Source organism: Lynx canadensis, chromosome A3, assembly GCF_007474595.2.
Source record: "Lynx canadensis isolate LIC74 chromosome A3, mLynCan4.pri.v2, whole genome shotgun sequence".
NCBI classification, from domain to species: domain Eukaryota; kingdom Metazoa; phylum Chordata; class Mammalia; order Carnivora; family Felidae; genus Lynx; species Lynx canadensis.
In genome coordinates this window covers 26,320,012-26,334,394 of record NC_044305.1, presented here as the reverse complement: position 1 = coordinate 26,334,394, position 14,383 = coordinate 26,320,012, and the positions used below count along the sequence as shown (strand labels likewise).

The following is a 14,383-nucleotide window of genomic DNA, read 5'->3' as shown; positions in this document are numbered from 1 at the left end:
GCTTGACGTTTCCCTCTGCCCCGAGCACCGTTTCCTTAGAGTGTTACACGACTTGGCTGCTTTGTGCCGTTCGGGTCCCAGGTCTGACGTCACCTCCTCAGAGAAGCCTTCCCCAATCATCCTGTCTACAGAAGCCCTGCACTGTTGTTTTCTGTCACATCCTTTTGAATTGTCCTCACACATTTCACTAAATTTATCTTGTTACGTATTTGTTTGCCTGTTTTTTGTCGGTGTCTCCCATTCATCTCCAGGGTGAGCTCTTTTAAGGGCATGACCTTGCTTGTCTTATTCGTGGCTTCGAAAAATACTCAATAAATCTTTGCTGAGTAAATGCAGGAGGGAATGACCAAATAAACCCACAAGAGGAAGAAAAGAAGGAAGAAAGAAAGAGAAAGGGAGGAGAGGAGGAAGGAAACTAGTGCAAGGCAATTGTAAAATGATACTAAGGGATATGGTGCCTTGACTATGATCATTTAGCTAGATTGTTTGAGCCATACGATGTGACCTCACCTTGGTCATTTCATATAAAATGATAATTTATTACATGATAATAGTGTGATTTCATTTTACTGTTTGCTCTGAGCCCCACGCTGGGCTGAGTATTTCCCCGCCTACACGTTTTCTCACCCTTCCAACACCCTGCGAGTAGGCTACAGTATTATTATCCCCACTTTGCCGATGAGGAACTGAGACTGGGGAGCAGGGCGAATGACAAGTGTGGTGTCGGTGGGGTGGAGGGGCCACGTGTCAGCTCAAGGCTTTCTGATCCCAGACCTGTGGTGCCTACCACCCACACTGCTCCAAGGCTCTGCATGTTGAATTTTGATGATCATCATGATTCATTGTCTGGATAAGTTCCCCGTGGCAGGGGTCCTCGGTAGCAGGACTGTGACAGCTAGTCAGCCCTGTGTGGGTATGTGGCCGACATGGACGTGGGGAAACCCAGAAGTGGCAAGGGCAGAGTGAGCTCGTGTGGCAAGGGTGGGGTGAGTGGGGCTGGTAAGGGGGGGGTTGGAGACAGGGTAGGGGAGAGGGAGCCAGTCTGAAGGCAGGGGGCCTGGAACTCACCATCCAAGACTCCCCTGTGTGGGGCTCGGGGCAAGCTGGGCTCACTTCCCTTCTCTCTGCCGCAGGATGGGATGCATGAAGTCCAAGTTCCTCCAGGATAGAGGCAAGGTCTCAAAAACCGAGCCCAGTGCCCTGCACAGCCCCGTATATGTGCCGGATCCCACGTCTGCGGGCAAACGGGTGAGTGGGGGAAGAAAGAGGAGTTCAGTAGCCTGTGGGCTGCCCCGTGCTGCCCCAACTCGCCCTCACATCCTCCTGTGTTTCCGAGGGTGAGCAGGGTGTGTTGGGGTGACATGGAGCTTACCCTTCACCGGCAGATGTAGCCCCAGCTCTCTGGGCTACATCTGCTCCGAGTACCCAGGGCAGTGACGGCTCTCCCAGTCCCACTGCCCAGGCCCTGGCCTCTCAGCCTGGGCTCCAGGGACCAGGTCCTAGAGGGCACGAGAGAGGTCCCGAGCCTGGGCGGTAGCATGAGCGGTACTGAGAGTTGTGAGTGACCTGACCAGTAGCCAACAGTTAAAGTAGAGGCAGTGATCATGGTAACAATTGTGGTAACAGCAAGAGGGGTGGGAGTAGAACGGCCAGCGCAAAAGCAGTAAATAAGAGAAGCGGTCACACTCGTAGAGGCATCTGCTTGCTTACCTTCTGCTTAAACAGAGCTTACGAGGAACCGAGCCCCGGCCCAAGGGCTATACGGTTGTCAACACCCTGAAGCCTCACGGTCACCCTAGGTCACGATTTTTATCATGCCCATTTTCCAGGTGAGACGCAGAGCTTCATAACGTGCTGGAGGCCACATGGTTAGTAAAGGGTAGAGGCGGGATTCAAACCCAGGCAGCGCAAGTTCCAACCGCTCGTGAGGCGTGGCGGTAAGGGCAGGAATAGTGGTGATCATGGCAGCCAGTGTAGTGGGAATCTCTCGCCGCGGCTTTTTTTCCAGGAAGCAACTTCATTCGTGCCGGCCCCGCTCAGTTGGGGTTTGTCCCCGAAGCACCGAGCACCGAACGTCACGTGGCATCGTTTTTTTAGTGCATTTTCGATGTCTTTGTCTCCCACGGATGATAACGCGCACAAACGTGTAGTCTGATTAACTAGTCGCAGGTCACAGGGTCATGAGGGGTGTTGTCACAGAGGCGCACAGCCAGGTCACCTTGAAGTTGCTTTGTTTTGTTTTGTCCTTCTCCTTAGGGAGGGGACCCTCCCACAAACAGCAGCACCACTAGCGACGTAGTTGTGATGGTAAAATAGGAGACCAGCAATGCTAGACACGGGTGGTGCCAACAGTAACGCCACTGGCAAGGGTGGTGACGGTGGTTATAGCAGCAGGAGCAGTTGTAACAACCGTTACCATTCTTGGAACACCTACCGTGTTCCGGGCAACTGGGGTGAAGTGTTTCTACATCGTTAGTCCCCACCGAAAGCTGTGAGCCAGGACTTATGCCACTTGAAAGCCACTGTAAGTGAGGATCGAAGAGGTGAAATGCCTCCCTGGGGGTCATACAGCTGGGCAGCAACAGGGCCGGGTCGCTCTAACCCCAGGGCTGGGGTTCTGTCTCCTCTGGAGTCCTGGAGTCCATGCCCTTATCTGAGATCATCTAGGGAAGCACAGCTTCTGCTTACGGTCTCTAGAGGTGGGGGTGGACTGCTTCCTGGCCTCTCTCCATTCTGCTTGCCCTTCCCCAGCGTGATGTCTAGAATGGGACTAATTCTGGGAATGGGCAGATGATGGAATAGTCAGTCGCCTCCCTCCCTCTGACACTTGACCTCTATTAATACAGCCTGCGACTGCATGAGCTTCTCACCAGTAATGTCCTGAACTGACATCCTAAACCCTAAGTCACTCCTAGATCTGTTCCTTCCTAACCTGTGTGGCCCTGGGCCCTTTCTGTGGCTAGGGTTCCAGATTCTCTGAGTCCCTCTAGCCTGGCACCTGTGGGAGGCCGAGGGTTTTCTCCCACTAGTTTTTGGTTGTCTCCTGAGCATCAGGTTTAAGGGATGCTATTATCAGCCTTTCGTTGTTCTCTTGCAGAGCATTAGTTCAGTGATGAGTTAGTAAGTGTTCTTCAGACAGAGGGTTCCTAGGCCAAATCAGTTTATAAAACACTGGGCAAAACAGGGTCCTTTCTGGGGCACCTGGGTGGCTCAGTCGGTTGGGTGTCCGACTTCAGCTCGGGTCATGGTCTCACGGTTTGTGGGTTCAGGCCCGTGTCGGGGTCTGTGCTGACAACTCGGGGCCTGGAGCCTGCTTCTGATTCTGTGTCTCCCTCGCCTCAGCTCCTCCCCTGCTCACACTCTGTCTCTCTCTCAAAAATAAATGAAGATTAAAAAAATTTTTTTTAAAGAAACAGGGTGCTTTCTTGTGGAAGTCCTCAGAGCTTTCATGAATCTTAATGCGCTTTGTGAATCTCCCCCCAAAAAGACATACTTGTCATCGTTTCCCACACCTGTTTCTGTAAGTTCACTTATGTGTGCAACACACAAATACATTCCCCTTGAAAAGATAAATCATCCAGCCCCAGTTAAAGCTACAGTTTCTTCTCATCAGTGGCCCCCCTCCCCAGAGGCATCAACTGTTGTCAGTTTGGTGTGGACCTTTGCAAACCTTTTTCTATGAATTTACACTCACACACATACAGTAACATGTGCACAGAACATATTTAGGATATGTGTGTGTATGTGTTCTTTATAAATGTATCATGTTTATCCTTCTGAAGAACTAGCTTTGTTCACTCAACAATGTATCTTTAAGGTCTATTTGCTGCAGGAATGAAGTCCCCCCCCCCCCCCCGCCGCCACCGCAGTGTCTAAGGGCTGCTCAGAGCACCACAGTGGATGCCAGTTCCCTCTGCAGGAACAGTTTGTTTCATAATTATAATGGAGCCTTTACGCATGGGACATACTGGAAGACCTACAGTTTCTTCAAATGTATCATAGAAAACACTGATCTGGACCAACCCCTCACCATATGTCAAGGTGGGGGGAACAGGCCAGTGTCCCCCAGTATACCCAAGGCCAAGGCCACAACCCAAGCGACCTGGATCTTTGTGGTGCCTCTAATGCGCTGTGTGACCTCACATCGGTTCCCAGCCCTCTCAGGTCCTCCTCCCATGACACACAGGGCTGAGATGAGATGCTCTCGGGTATCCTTTTGGACACAGACCTCCTGTGGCTCCCTACACACTATTGGATTCATCCCCTTCTCCCATTTCTTCCCCGCAGCGGCCTGACAACAACAACGACAACCCACCAGGGCCGACGGAGGGTAAGTATTGGGCAGACGAGTGGCGGAGTCTTGTGTAAAGGGTTAGGTTAGGCTCTCAGTTAGAGCTTAAGGCCCAAATCCCAAACAGTCAAAACCACGCTTGCAAATCCTTTCAGTTGCTCCCAAAGTACTTTGTACAGGCTATTTTGTTTCTATTACACTGTCTGGTAACACAGACAAAACACCATTAGCTTTAAACTCCAGAATCCCGCCCCACATGGCAAGATGCTCATACCATGAGACAGATCCTTCAGTGGCTCCGGGGCTGGGTGCTGGTTGTTGGGATGGGAAACACCCAGGACTGTGGCGGTGCTCAGATAAAGCCTCACCATCCCGTGTCTCTCACCCTGCAGGTCCTGACGACATCACTGTGATTGCCCTGTATGATTACAAGGCCATCCACCATGAAGACCTCAGTTTCCAGAAGGGAGATAAAATGGTGATCCTGGAAGAGTGAGTTTCCCACTCCTAAGACATAGCTACCTCCAGGGGCGCCTGGGTGGCGCAGTCGGTTAAGCGTCCGACTTCAGCCAGGTCACGATCTCGCGGTCTGTGAGTTCGAGCCCCGCGTCAGGCTCTGGGCTGATGGCTCGGAGCCTGGAGCCTGTTTCCGATTCTGTGTCTCCCTCTCTCTCTGCCCCTCCCCCGTTCATGCTCGGTCTCTCTCTGTCCCAAAAATAAATAAAAACGTTGAAAGGAAAAAAAAAATTAAAAAAAAAAAAGTTTAAAAAAAAAAAAAAAGACATAGCTACCTCCAACACTCAATGTGCTCTCCTCTGTGCTTCAATAAACAGCCTGATAGACTATCTTTAAAAAAAAAAAATGTCTATGTAGGGGCACCTGGGTGGCTCAGTTGGTTAAGCGTCCGACTCTTGGTTTTGGCTCACGTCATGGTCTTGCAGTTTCATGAGTTTGAACCCCACGTCTGGCTCTGCACTGACAGCAAGGAGCCTGCTTGGGATTCTCTCTCTCTCTCTCTCTCTCTCTCTCTCTCCCTCCCTCCCTCCCTCCCTCCCTCCCCGACTTGCACTGTCTCTGTGTCTCTCAAAGTAAATAAACTAATAACAATTTTAAAAATACATTTATTTATTTATTTTTGAGAGACAGTGTGGGCGGGCAGGGGAGGGGCGGAGAGAGAGGGAGTCAAAGAATCCCAAGCAGGCTCTGCGCAGAGATCGACGCGGGACTGAAACTCACGAACCATAGGATCGTGACTTGAGCCTGAGCTGGACGCTTAACCGACTGAGCCACCAAGGCCACCCCAACAGGCTATCTTAAAGTAGGGAGTAAATGGCTGATAAGAACCTCATCATAATAGAGGAGAAAGGGTTTGCTGTTAATCTGGACGAAAGCCACCAAAGAGGGCCTCGTGTACTTACTAGTGGTGCACATCCAGGTGACAGTGAACGGGCGAAAGGCTTTCTCAAGGAGGCTTTCCTTGGGCTCCTGTAATTAAGGTACAGGTTTATCTATGGACCAGACCTGCTGAGGTACGTTTGCATTCAGGAATCTCCAGATCTCGGAGTTTGCTACCTCCAATCCCCAATACTCTTCACCATATGGGGGGGGGGGGGACTGTAGTGTCACAGTGAGATGGGGCTCAAGAATGGGAGTGCTTGTCCTTGGTCAGACCACTCTGGTTCTTGGCCCACAATGAGTCCACCATGGGCACAGGGCCCCGTACCCTGAGTAGGGACCCCTGCAGGTCCCGGGGAAAAGAGTGAGGCCAGAGACCTAGGGCTGTGGGCTGTGGAATGCAGGGATAGGGCTTGATTCCAGACCCTCGGACGCACAGTGGGGACTGTTGTAAAGGTCCCTACCCTAATCATGGAGTGCGTGCTGGGGACTGGGACAGTAGCGGCCTTGCCCCTTACCCTATCAGCTTCCTGGGGTTGGGGGTGTATTCTAGGCCAAGGCTGGGGGGCCCAAGAGGACCGGGGGGATTCCCTCTGCTCCCTGACTCCTTTGCTTCCTCGTGTCCTTCAGGTCTGGGGAGTGGTGGAGGGCTCGATCCCTGGCCACCGGGAAAGAAGGCTACATTCCAAGCAACTATGTCGCCCGCGTTGACTCCCTGGAGACAGAGGAGTAAGTATTCCATTTTTCCTGCCCTACAGAAGGCAGTGTGGGCTCTATCAGGTTTGTTCCTGCCTCAGGGCTTTTGCACTCACTATCTCCCCTCTCTGACACACTCTTCCTAGGGATCTTGGCTTGCCTGGCTCCTTCTCACCCTTCATGTCCGAAAGAGGCCTTCCTTGACCATCCTGTCTAACGTGGATCCCTCCGGGCCTCTGTCTCTCACGGAGACCTGTTTTATTCCCTTCTGAACACTCCTTGCTAGCAAAAACAATCCTGTTTCTGTGGTTGCTCACACGTTCACTGCCTGTCTCCCCCTCCAGAATGGGAGCAGGGGCCTTGCCTGTCTGTGACTGCATCCTGGGCACAGGCTGGCATGCAGTAGGTACCCGATACGTGTTGGTTGATGTACACGGCCTGTGCCAAAGAGGGTCTTCTGAGAGACGAGCCAGCCCACGCTTGTTCAGTCACCCTTCGTTTGGTTCATTCGATAAATACGCACCTGCACGTCACCAACCCTGTGCCGGGCCGGGGACTGCAGGAAGACACAGCCGTGCCCTCAAAGAGCTCCCTGTGACCCAGCGTGCTTGGCTGCAGGCTCTTCTTTGTGTCTGTCTTGACTCTGAAAACATAGACGGTTATACGTCATTTATGTACCCAGCAGCCCCGTTCCAGGGACACTAGGGGACTCAGACAGGGTTTTTCCCTGGAGACGTTCACAGCGTGGTGGGTGGGACCGGCGAGTACAAAGATGGCCATGCTACAGGGTGACGAAAGGGTCCAGTTCAGGACGAGCCATTCAAAAAGTTAAGACATGGCAGTCCCTACGGTTTTCTCTCCTCTGCCTCCTCCCTCTGGTTGACGGTTTGAAATACTGACCAGTTAAAAATGACAATGTTTGGGCTTTTTTTCCCCATCTTAAAGTCATGCTCTTGTTAGTGCATATGGAACCTCTTTGCCTTGTGAAGTCTCCCTTCTTGTGGCCGTGAGGAAGGCCCCTCCCCTACCACGGACTCTTCTGTCCTGGACCACCCCCCAGCACACCTCCTGCCTGCTGCAGCTGGGTCTTGCTTCCTTCTTCCTCCTTCTAGGCTTTCTCTTGGCACATCCAATGCTCTGCTCCCGGACTCCAAGATCTGAACACTCACTGAATCCCTGCACCACACCTCCCAGCAGCCTTGGAGGAGGCATGGCTGGTGGTACTCCTCAAGGTCAACACGCTTGTCAAGTGGGAAAGGCAGGGTGCAGACAGCGTGTATGATGGGTTATCATTTGCAAACAAGGGCGATAACCTAAATGGTGGTTCTCAAACTTGAGTGCATCAGCATCACGCGGAGGGCTGGTTAAAATGCTGGTTGCTGATTCAGAACCTGGTATTTCCAGCAAGTTCTCAGGTGAGGCTGCTGCTTGTGTCCAGGTTCTCACCTTGAGAACCACTGACCTAAACAGACACAGCAGTCTTGCAGACTGCACTCACAGGTTCTTGTATCTGCATCAAGAAACTGCTAACAGAGGGTGCCTTTGGGGAGGGCCTTCCCGGCATTGGAAAGTAGAGGGGGAGGGGATCTGACTTCCTCTCCCTCCTTGAAATAAACAATGCTTTAAATGTTTCAAAATGCAAATGGAGGGGAAGGACATAGAAGAGAGTGAAAAGTCTCCCTTGCCCCCTTGTCCCCCCACCAGCCACTTCCCCTCCCCAGAAGCAAGCAGTTTTCTTACGAGTCTTCCCAAATGCTTCCTACCGTGTAAGAAAAATACATACAGCTCCCATTGTTTTTACACAAGTGGAAGGTACCACGCCTGCTGTTCTGCACCTTTTGTTCAGATCCGTTCACAGCTGCAGTGTCCATTGTGTAGACGCCCTACCGCCCCCTGTCAGTGGTCATCAAAACTGCTTCCAGTCTTGTGCTATAATGACTCTCCGTGTGTATATGTCATTTCTTCCTCATGCACGATCCCCTGGGATAACTTCCCCGGTGGGGGGGGGGGGGGGGGGGGGTTGCCAGGGAGACAGCTCTTACCGTGTACCCTGTTCCGTTGCTTGAAAATTTTACCACGGCAGGACTCACTCCACAAAATGAAAGCAAAGAAGGCGGGTGGGCAGTGTCTCAAGGTGATTAAGAGTTAGCCTGCCCAGATTTGAATCCTGCCTCCACCACTTCCCAGCTGGGTGACGCCAGGCAAGTAGCTTGCTCTCTCTGTTCCTCAGTTTCCTCATCCATAAAATGGGGATGATAAGGGCCACAGTTCCATGCAGTTGTTAGGTGGATGACAAGAACTTGATGAATGTTAGCTGTCTTTCTCCCCCCGTTGATGCAGAGGAAACAGAGGCCCAGAGAGGGAAAGCGACTTGCTCAAAGTCACACAGCAGGTTGGTGGCAGGTCTAAGGCCAGCTGACCTTGGGTCTGGGACTCTTTCCTTAAGAGCACACAAACCACTCCTCACCCTGCTGACGGTAGGATTTGACAGCTGCTGCTTGGACTTTCCCACTCAATATCCCAAACACCCCGGGGGAAAAATGAAAAGATCCATGAATATGGGTCCAAGTATAAAATTATTTGAAATCTCACATTTTAGCTTGAAAATTCATGCTGAATTTATTTTTTAATGTTTATTTATTTTTGAGAGAGAGAGAGCACACATGAGCTGGGGAGGGACAGAGAGAGAGGGAGAGAAAGAACACCAAGCAGGTTCCATGCCATCAGCACAGAGCCTGATGTGGGGCTCGAACTCACGAACTGCACGACCATGCCCTGAGCTTAAATCCAGCATTGGCTGTTTAACCAACTGAGCCACCCAGGCGCCCCTCTTGCTGACTTTGTATTCAACTTTACACACAGAAGAAGATACACCGTGAAGTTTACGAATCTCAGGCCTCCACTCACATGGACCTCTGAGACCCTGAGAGCATGGTCATGTGGCCTTGTGAAATTTGCAAAAGCCAGATTTTGACCACAGTTGGTTAAGACTGCTGTTACCTTACCATTCCCGTCTTTCTATCCATCACCATATCCCTAACACTGGGTTGCATTGGAATGACCCATGGGCATTTTGTATTTGTAATGCTGTATTCTTTTTCTTTAAAAACAGTTTTCTTTTTCTTTTTTTGTTTTTTTTTTAATAGTCTTTTGGGGAGGGGGGCTCTTTCTTTTGGTATCATTTTTCTTAAAGAAATCTCCCCAAATTGCATAAGTTTCTATCTCAGCAAACTGGATTCACTCCTAGTAAAAATGTCTCTGTTTTGATTTCAAATCACCATTTGGGAATGGTGATTTTTCCCAAAAGAATCTTGTAGGAAAATGAACGCTGCAGGAAGCCAGGCACTCCGTCTCCTGGCGCCCCGTGGAGGTGGGACAGGACTGGCCTACTCCGAGGTTCACACAAGGCTCCCACCCCTTTCCACCAGGTGGTTCTTCAAGGGCATCAGCCGGAAGGATGCGGAGCGCCAACTTCTGGCCCCGGGCAACATGCTGGGCTCCTTCATGATCCGGGACAGCGAGACCACCAAAGGTAACACAGCCCTCCCCACCCTGCCCGCCCTGCAGGGGTACCCCAGGCATGACTGACCGCCACGCTCCCTCTGCAAATGCAATTCCCTCTGGCTGAGTAACTCACCCAGCCCACCAGACTGCCAAATTTTCTCCTGCCCTTTGCTCGAGCCTGGTTTGGATCTTCTTACCTTCTGTAGTTCCTGGTTGGGTCCCTAGAAGTAAGCCCCAGTGCTTGTGGACCCTTAACAAAAATATTCTAGTGAAGCTTGATCTTTACCAGCTTGTATTACTTAAAATACCCATCGCAGTATATCTTGTCCACAAAGCTGATTGCGCCTCTCATAAGGAAGGGGTAGACCAGCCCGCAGGAAGAGCCCCAGGCCAGGCTCCTCTGAGACTGCTTCAACTGTCTCTTTTGATGTTTTTTTTGGAAGTTTTGATGTTGGCGACCTGCTTCCTGAAGTTCCTGGGCGGTGAGGTTGGTTTTCTGCAGGGCCGTTGCACGGGAAGCTAGAACAGTACCCAAAAACATCACATCACTCAAACTGGCATCAGTTGAGGCTAACTTTCCCAAAGGAAGGAGTAGAAATAAGGAGTCTCGTGATGTCAGATTTCATACATGGAAGCGTGTTTACTAATATGTTTAGACTCGAAGCTGCTTGGCTCAGATTAGTCAAGTAAATTGTACAAAGTGTGACCCCACAGTACCCTAAGCAGTTTTGGGGACATCCAACAAAGGCGTCTGTGTGGTCCTCTAGTCTACGGCTGGATGTCTGAATTGGCCAAGCCTGAACATGGCAGGATAACGCCACTCACAATCAGTGTTTCAGACCAGTGAATATTTAGGCTTCATTTTCTCCTACCGAACAAGCCCCCTTCAAGCCCAGGGACAAGAGAAATAGGACAAAAAGGCAAAGCTGTACACAACCCCCAGCTTCTCCTCTCCAACTGCTCCCAGGGCAGCTGGGGGATTGGTTGAGCTGGTCCATTCTGCAGATAGAGGCTGAGAAGCCAAAGAAACAACCCAGACCTGCAGGGCAGAAGGGTGAGCCTGGTTCCCTCTCACAGCTCTCCAGAGGTAGGGCCGTAGGGACCCATTTAGCCAATTTAATAAAAGTGGCAGCACGAGTGCCCTGAATCCTGTCCTGCTGTTTCTTGGATTCTACCCCACCTCATCTAGCATCAGCCAAGCCAGCCTCACCTTGGCTGGGCAGAGTGGCAATGAGTGGGGTGGGGAGCCAGCGGCCTGGGTTTGAATCCTGGCTCTGCGGCTTACCAGCTGCATGGCTGCAAGTGAGTTAATGCACCTGCCTGGACCTCAGTCTCCTTGCCTGTAAAATGATGGTGCTATAAAACCTGTACCATGTGGGGTTATTCATTCATTATAATAAGTTATGTAATTCATTATATTCATATAATTACAATTCATTGTAGAGGCTATTATTCATATTTATTCATAGTTTATTTGGACAAAGTTCTTAGGACAGTGGCTGGCATATATGGTCACTTGTTATTCATGCAACAATTTAAACCCCTGCAAGATCCTGAGACACAGTGGAGCAATGGAGCTCCATTGTGATGGAGCAAACTGAGAGACAGAGAGGCTAATAGTGTGCCCAAGGACACACAGCTTGCAAATGGCAGAAGTATGGTCATGGACTGAAAGACTTGGGTGTTTCTGGTCTATGCGATGTCATGCACATTAGGTTCTATTCTTGCGGTCACAAATTACCACGAACTCTATGGCTCAAAACAAGATAAATTTATTATCTTACAGTTCTAGAGCTCAGAAGTCTGAAATCAGTCTCGCTGGCCTCAAGTCCCGGTGTCCGCAGGGCTGGTTCCTTCTAGAGACCTCAGGAAATAATCTGATTCCTTGCCGTCGTCAGCTTCTAGAGGCCACTGGCATTCCTTGGCTCATGGCCCCTTTCTCACTTCTCTCCAACTTTGTGTTTCCATCTTCGCATGTCATACCATTGACTTCAACCTTCCCACCTCCTCTTATAAGGACCCTCGTGCTTCCATCGGGCCCACTTGGACAATCCAAAATAATGTCCCATCTCCAGATCCTAATGGAACCACATCCTCCAAGCCCCTTTACTACATAAGCTAAGAAAGTCATAGGTTCCAGCCATTAGGACAGGGACATCTTGGGGGGCTGCTGTTCAGCCTACCACAATATTTCATGTTTACATTTCAATAATCAGACTGTATTTTGTTGTTGCTAATTTTTTGTTTGTTTCTGAGTAAGGTATTTACCAATCCGATGTGGTGTCTTGGCTTTTGTGATAGATGATAGATAGATATAGATGATAGATAGATAGATAAGTGAGAGCCAACATTTACTGAGTGTTCACATCTTGAGTGCTACATTGCATCACTTCTTTTATTTATTTATTTATTTATTTATTTATTTATTTATTTATTTTTTTATGAGAGAGAGAGAGAGAGAGAGAGAGAGAGAGAGAGAACAAGCGGGGGAGGGGCAGAGAGAGAGGGAGACACAGACTCCAAAGCAGGCTCCAGGCTCTGAGCTGTCAGCACAGAGCCCGACGCGGGGCTCGAACTCACAGACTGCGAGATCATGACCTGAGCTGAAGTTGGACGCTTAACCGACTGAGCCACCCAGGCGCCCCAGCATTACATCTTTTAATCCTCAGGCAATGTGATAAAGTAGGGGGAGTGATGGTGACCAATCCCATCTCACAGATGAGGAAGCCGAGGCACACAGCAGTGACATAGCACTTGTTCAGAGTCTGTCTGCTGGACATGGAGGAGGCTGGACAAGAACCCAGATGGCCTGACTCCACAGCCCACTCTTTTTTTTTTTTTTTTAATTTTTTTTTCAACGTTTATTTATTTGTGGGACAGAGAGAGACAGAGCATGAACGGGGGAGGGGCAGAGAGAGAGGGAGACACAGAATCGGAAACAGGCTCCAGGCTCTGAGCCATCAGCCCAGAGCCTGACGCGGGGCTCAAACTCACAGACCGCGAGATCGTGACCTGGCTGAAGTCGGACGCTCAACCGACTGCGCCACCCAGGCGCCCTTTTTTTTTTTTTTTTTTTTTTAAATTACAGCCCACTCTTAACTCGACTCCACTGCCCAGGTGCCCACACAGTGTCAGCAGTGGCCTTACAGGGGTGTCGGGAGGGGGTGTCAGAGTGCTAACACGAGGTGGCAAGGCTGAGACCCCACTCCTGAAGGATTTCTCTCTGGCCAATGCAGGAAGCTACTCTTTGTCAGTGCGAGACTACGACCCCCAGCACGGGGACACGGTGAAACATTACAAGATCCGGACCCTGGACAGCGGGGGCTTCTACATCTCCCCACGGAGCACCTTCAACACCCTGCAGGAGCTGGTGGCTCACTACAAGAGTGAGTCCTGCCCAGGGCTGCGTCCCAACCAGCGTGGACTCGTCTCTCAAGAATCCTAGTGAAGGGTGCCCTGTAGCCTCTAAGGCCTGCCGAGCTCTTCCTGACCCTCCCCAGACAAATAGTTGCTGTGAGGGTTTTTTTTAATGTTTAGTTTTGAGAGAGAGAGAGACAGAGACAGAGAGAGAGAGAGAGACAGAGCGTGAGTGGGGAAGGGGCAGAGAGAGAGAGGAAGACACCGAATCCGAAGCAGGCTCCAGGCTCCGAGCTGTCAGCACAGAGCCCGACCTGCGGCTCCAACTTATAAACCACGAGATGATGACCTGAGCCAAAGTCGGATGCCTAACTGACAGAGCCACCCAGGCGCCCTGACAAATAGTTGCTTTGATTCTCCTGAAGTCTCAGGCTTGTTGAGCAGGAGGGTCAAGGTGGCATCTTGGGAATGTCCCCGATGGTAGCAGCCACAGGCAGAGGACAAGGCAGGGAGGCCTCCAAGGGGAAGCCTCTAGCTGGCTGCCCTCCACTAACCAAGGGCTCTGTTCCAGAGGGGAGTGATGGACTCTGCCAGAAGCTGATAGTGCCCTGCGTGTCCTCCAAGCCCCAGAAGCCATGGGAGAAAGATGCCTGGGAGATCCCACGGGAATTACTCAAGCTAGAGAAGAAACTTGGAGCCGGGCAGTTTGGGGAAGTCTGGATGGGTAAGGATCCAGGGCCAGAGGGTGGAGGGAGGGCAGAAAGACAAGGAGGTCTTTGCTTCCAGGAACGGACTGAGGCAAAGTGGGGATGCCACCGGGTGTAAGGGGAGATTTGAATAATAACCATAAAGGAGCAATTCCTTTGATAGCAACCACATTGTCCTGCTATGCAAACACTGATTTGCCTTGGAGGCCAGGCTTGTTGGGGTCCAGGTCTTCCTTCTGGGAAGGAGGAGTCCTGGATGAGGAATCTGCTTCCTTGTGTGGAGCTGGAACAGTCCACCAGTCTGGGGTGGAGATAACCAGAGGCCTCCTAGGATGATGAAAAAGTGGGGAAATGTAGTTTGGAGATTTTCAGGTAAGTTCAATGTTGCCAACTGATGAACAAGCTGCCCTGAGTGCTCGTCATGTGCCCAGCG

General features: G+C 50.9%; 1 protein-coding gene across 3 annotated transcripts in view; it reads left to right on the top strand.

Moving 5' to 3' along the window:
- Positions 1–14,383, top strand: part of HCK (HCK proto-oncogene, Src family tyrosine kinase) — a 43,237-nt gene that overhangs the window by 15,374 nt on the left and 13,480 nt on the right. For all 3 annotated transcript variants that reach the window (XM_030309830.1, XM_030309831.1, XM_030309832.1), the window contains 7 exons: positions 1,134–1,248; positions 4,288–4,330; positions 4,684–4,783; positions 6,317–6,415; positions 9,811–9,914; positions 13,123–13,272; positions 13,815–13,967. In XM_030309830.1, coding sequence (XP_030165690.1) covers positions 1,135–1,248; positions 4,288–4,330; positions 4,684–4,783; positions 6,317–6,415; positions 9,811–9,914; positions 13,123–13,272; positions 13,815–13,967 — 763 coding nt within the window. In that variant the 5' untranslated portion in view covers position 1,134. The remainder of the gene's footprint in view (positions 1–1,133; positions 1,249–4,287; positions 4,331–4,683; positions 4,784–6,316; positions 6,416–9,810; positions 9,915–13,122; positions 13,273–13,814; positions 13,968–14,383) is intronic.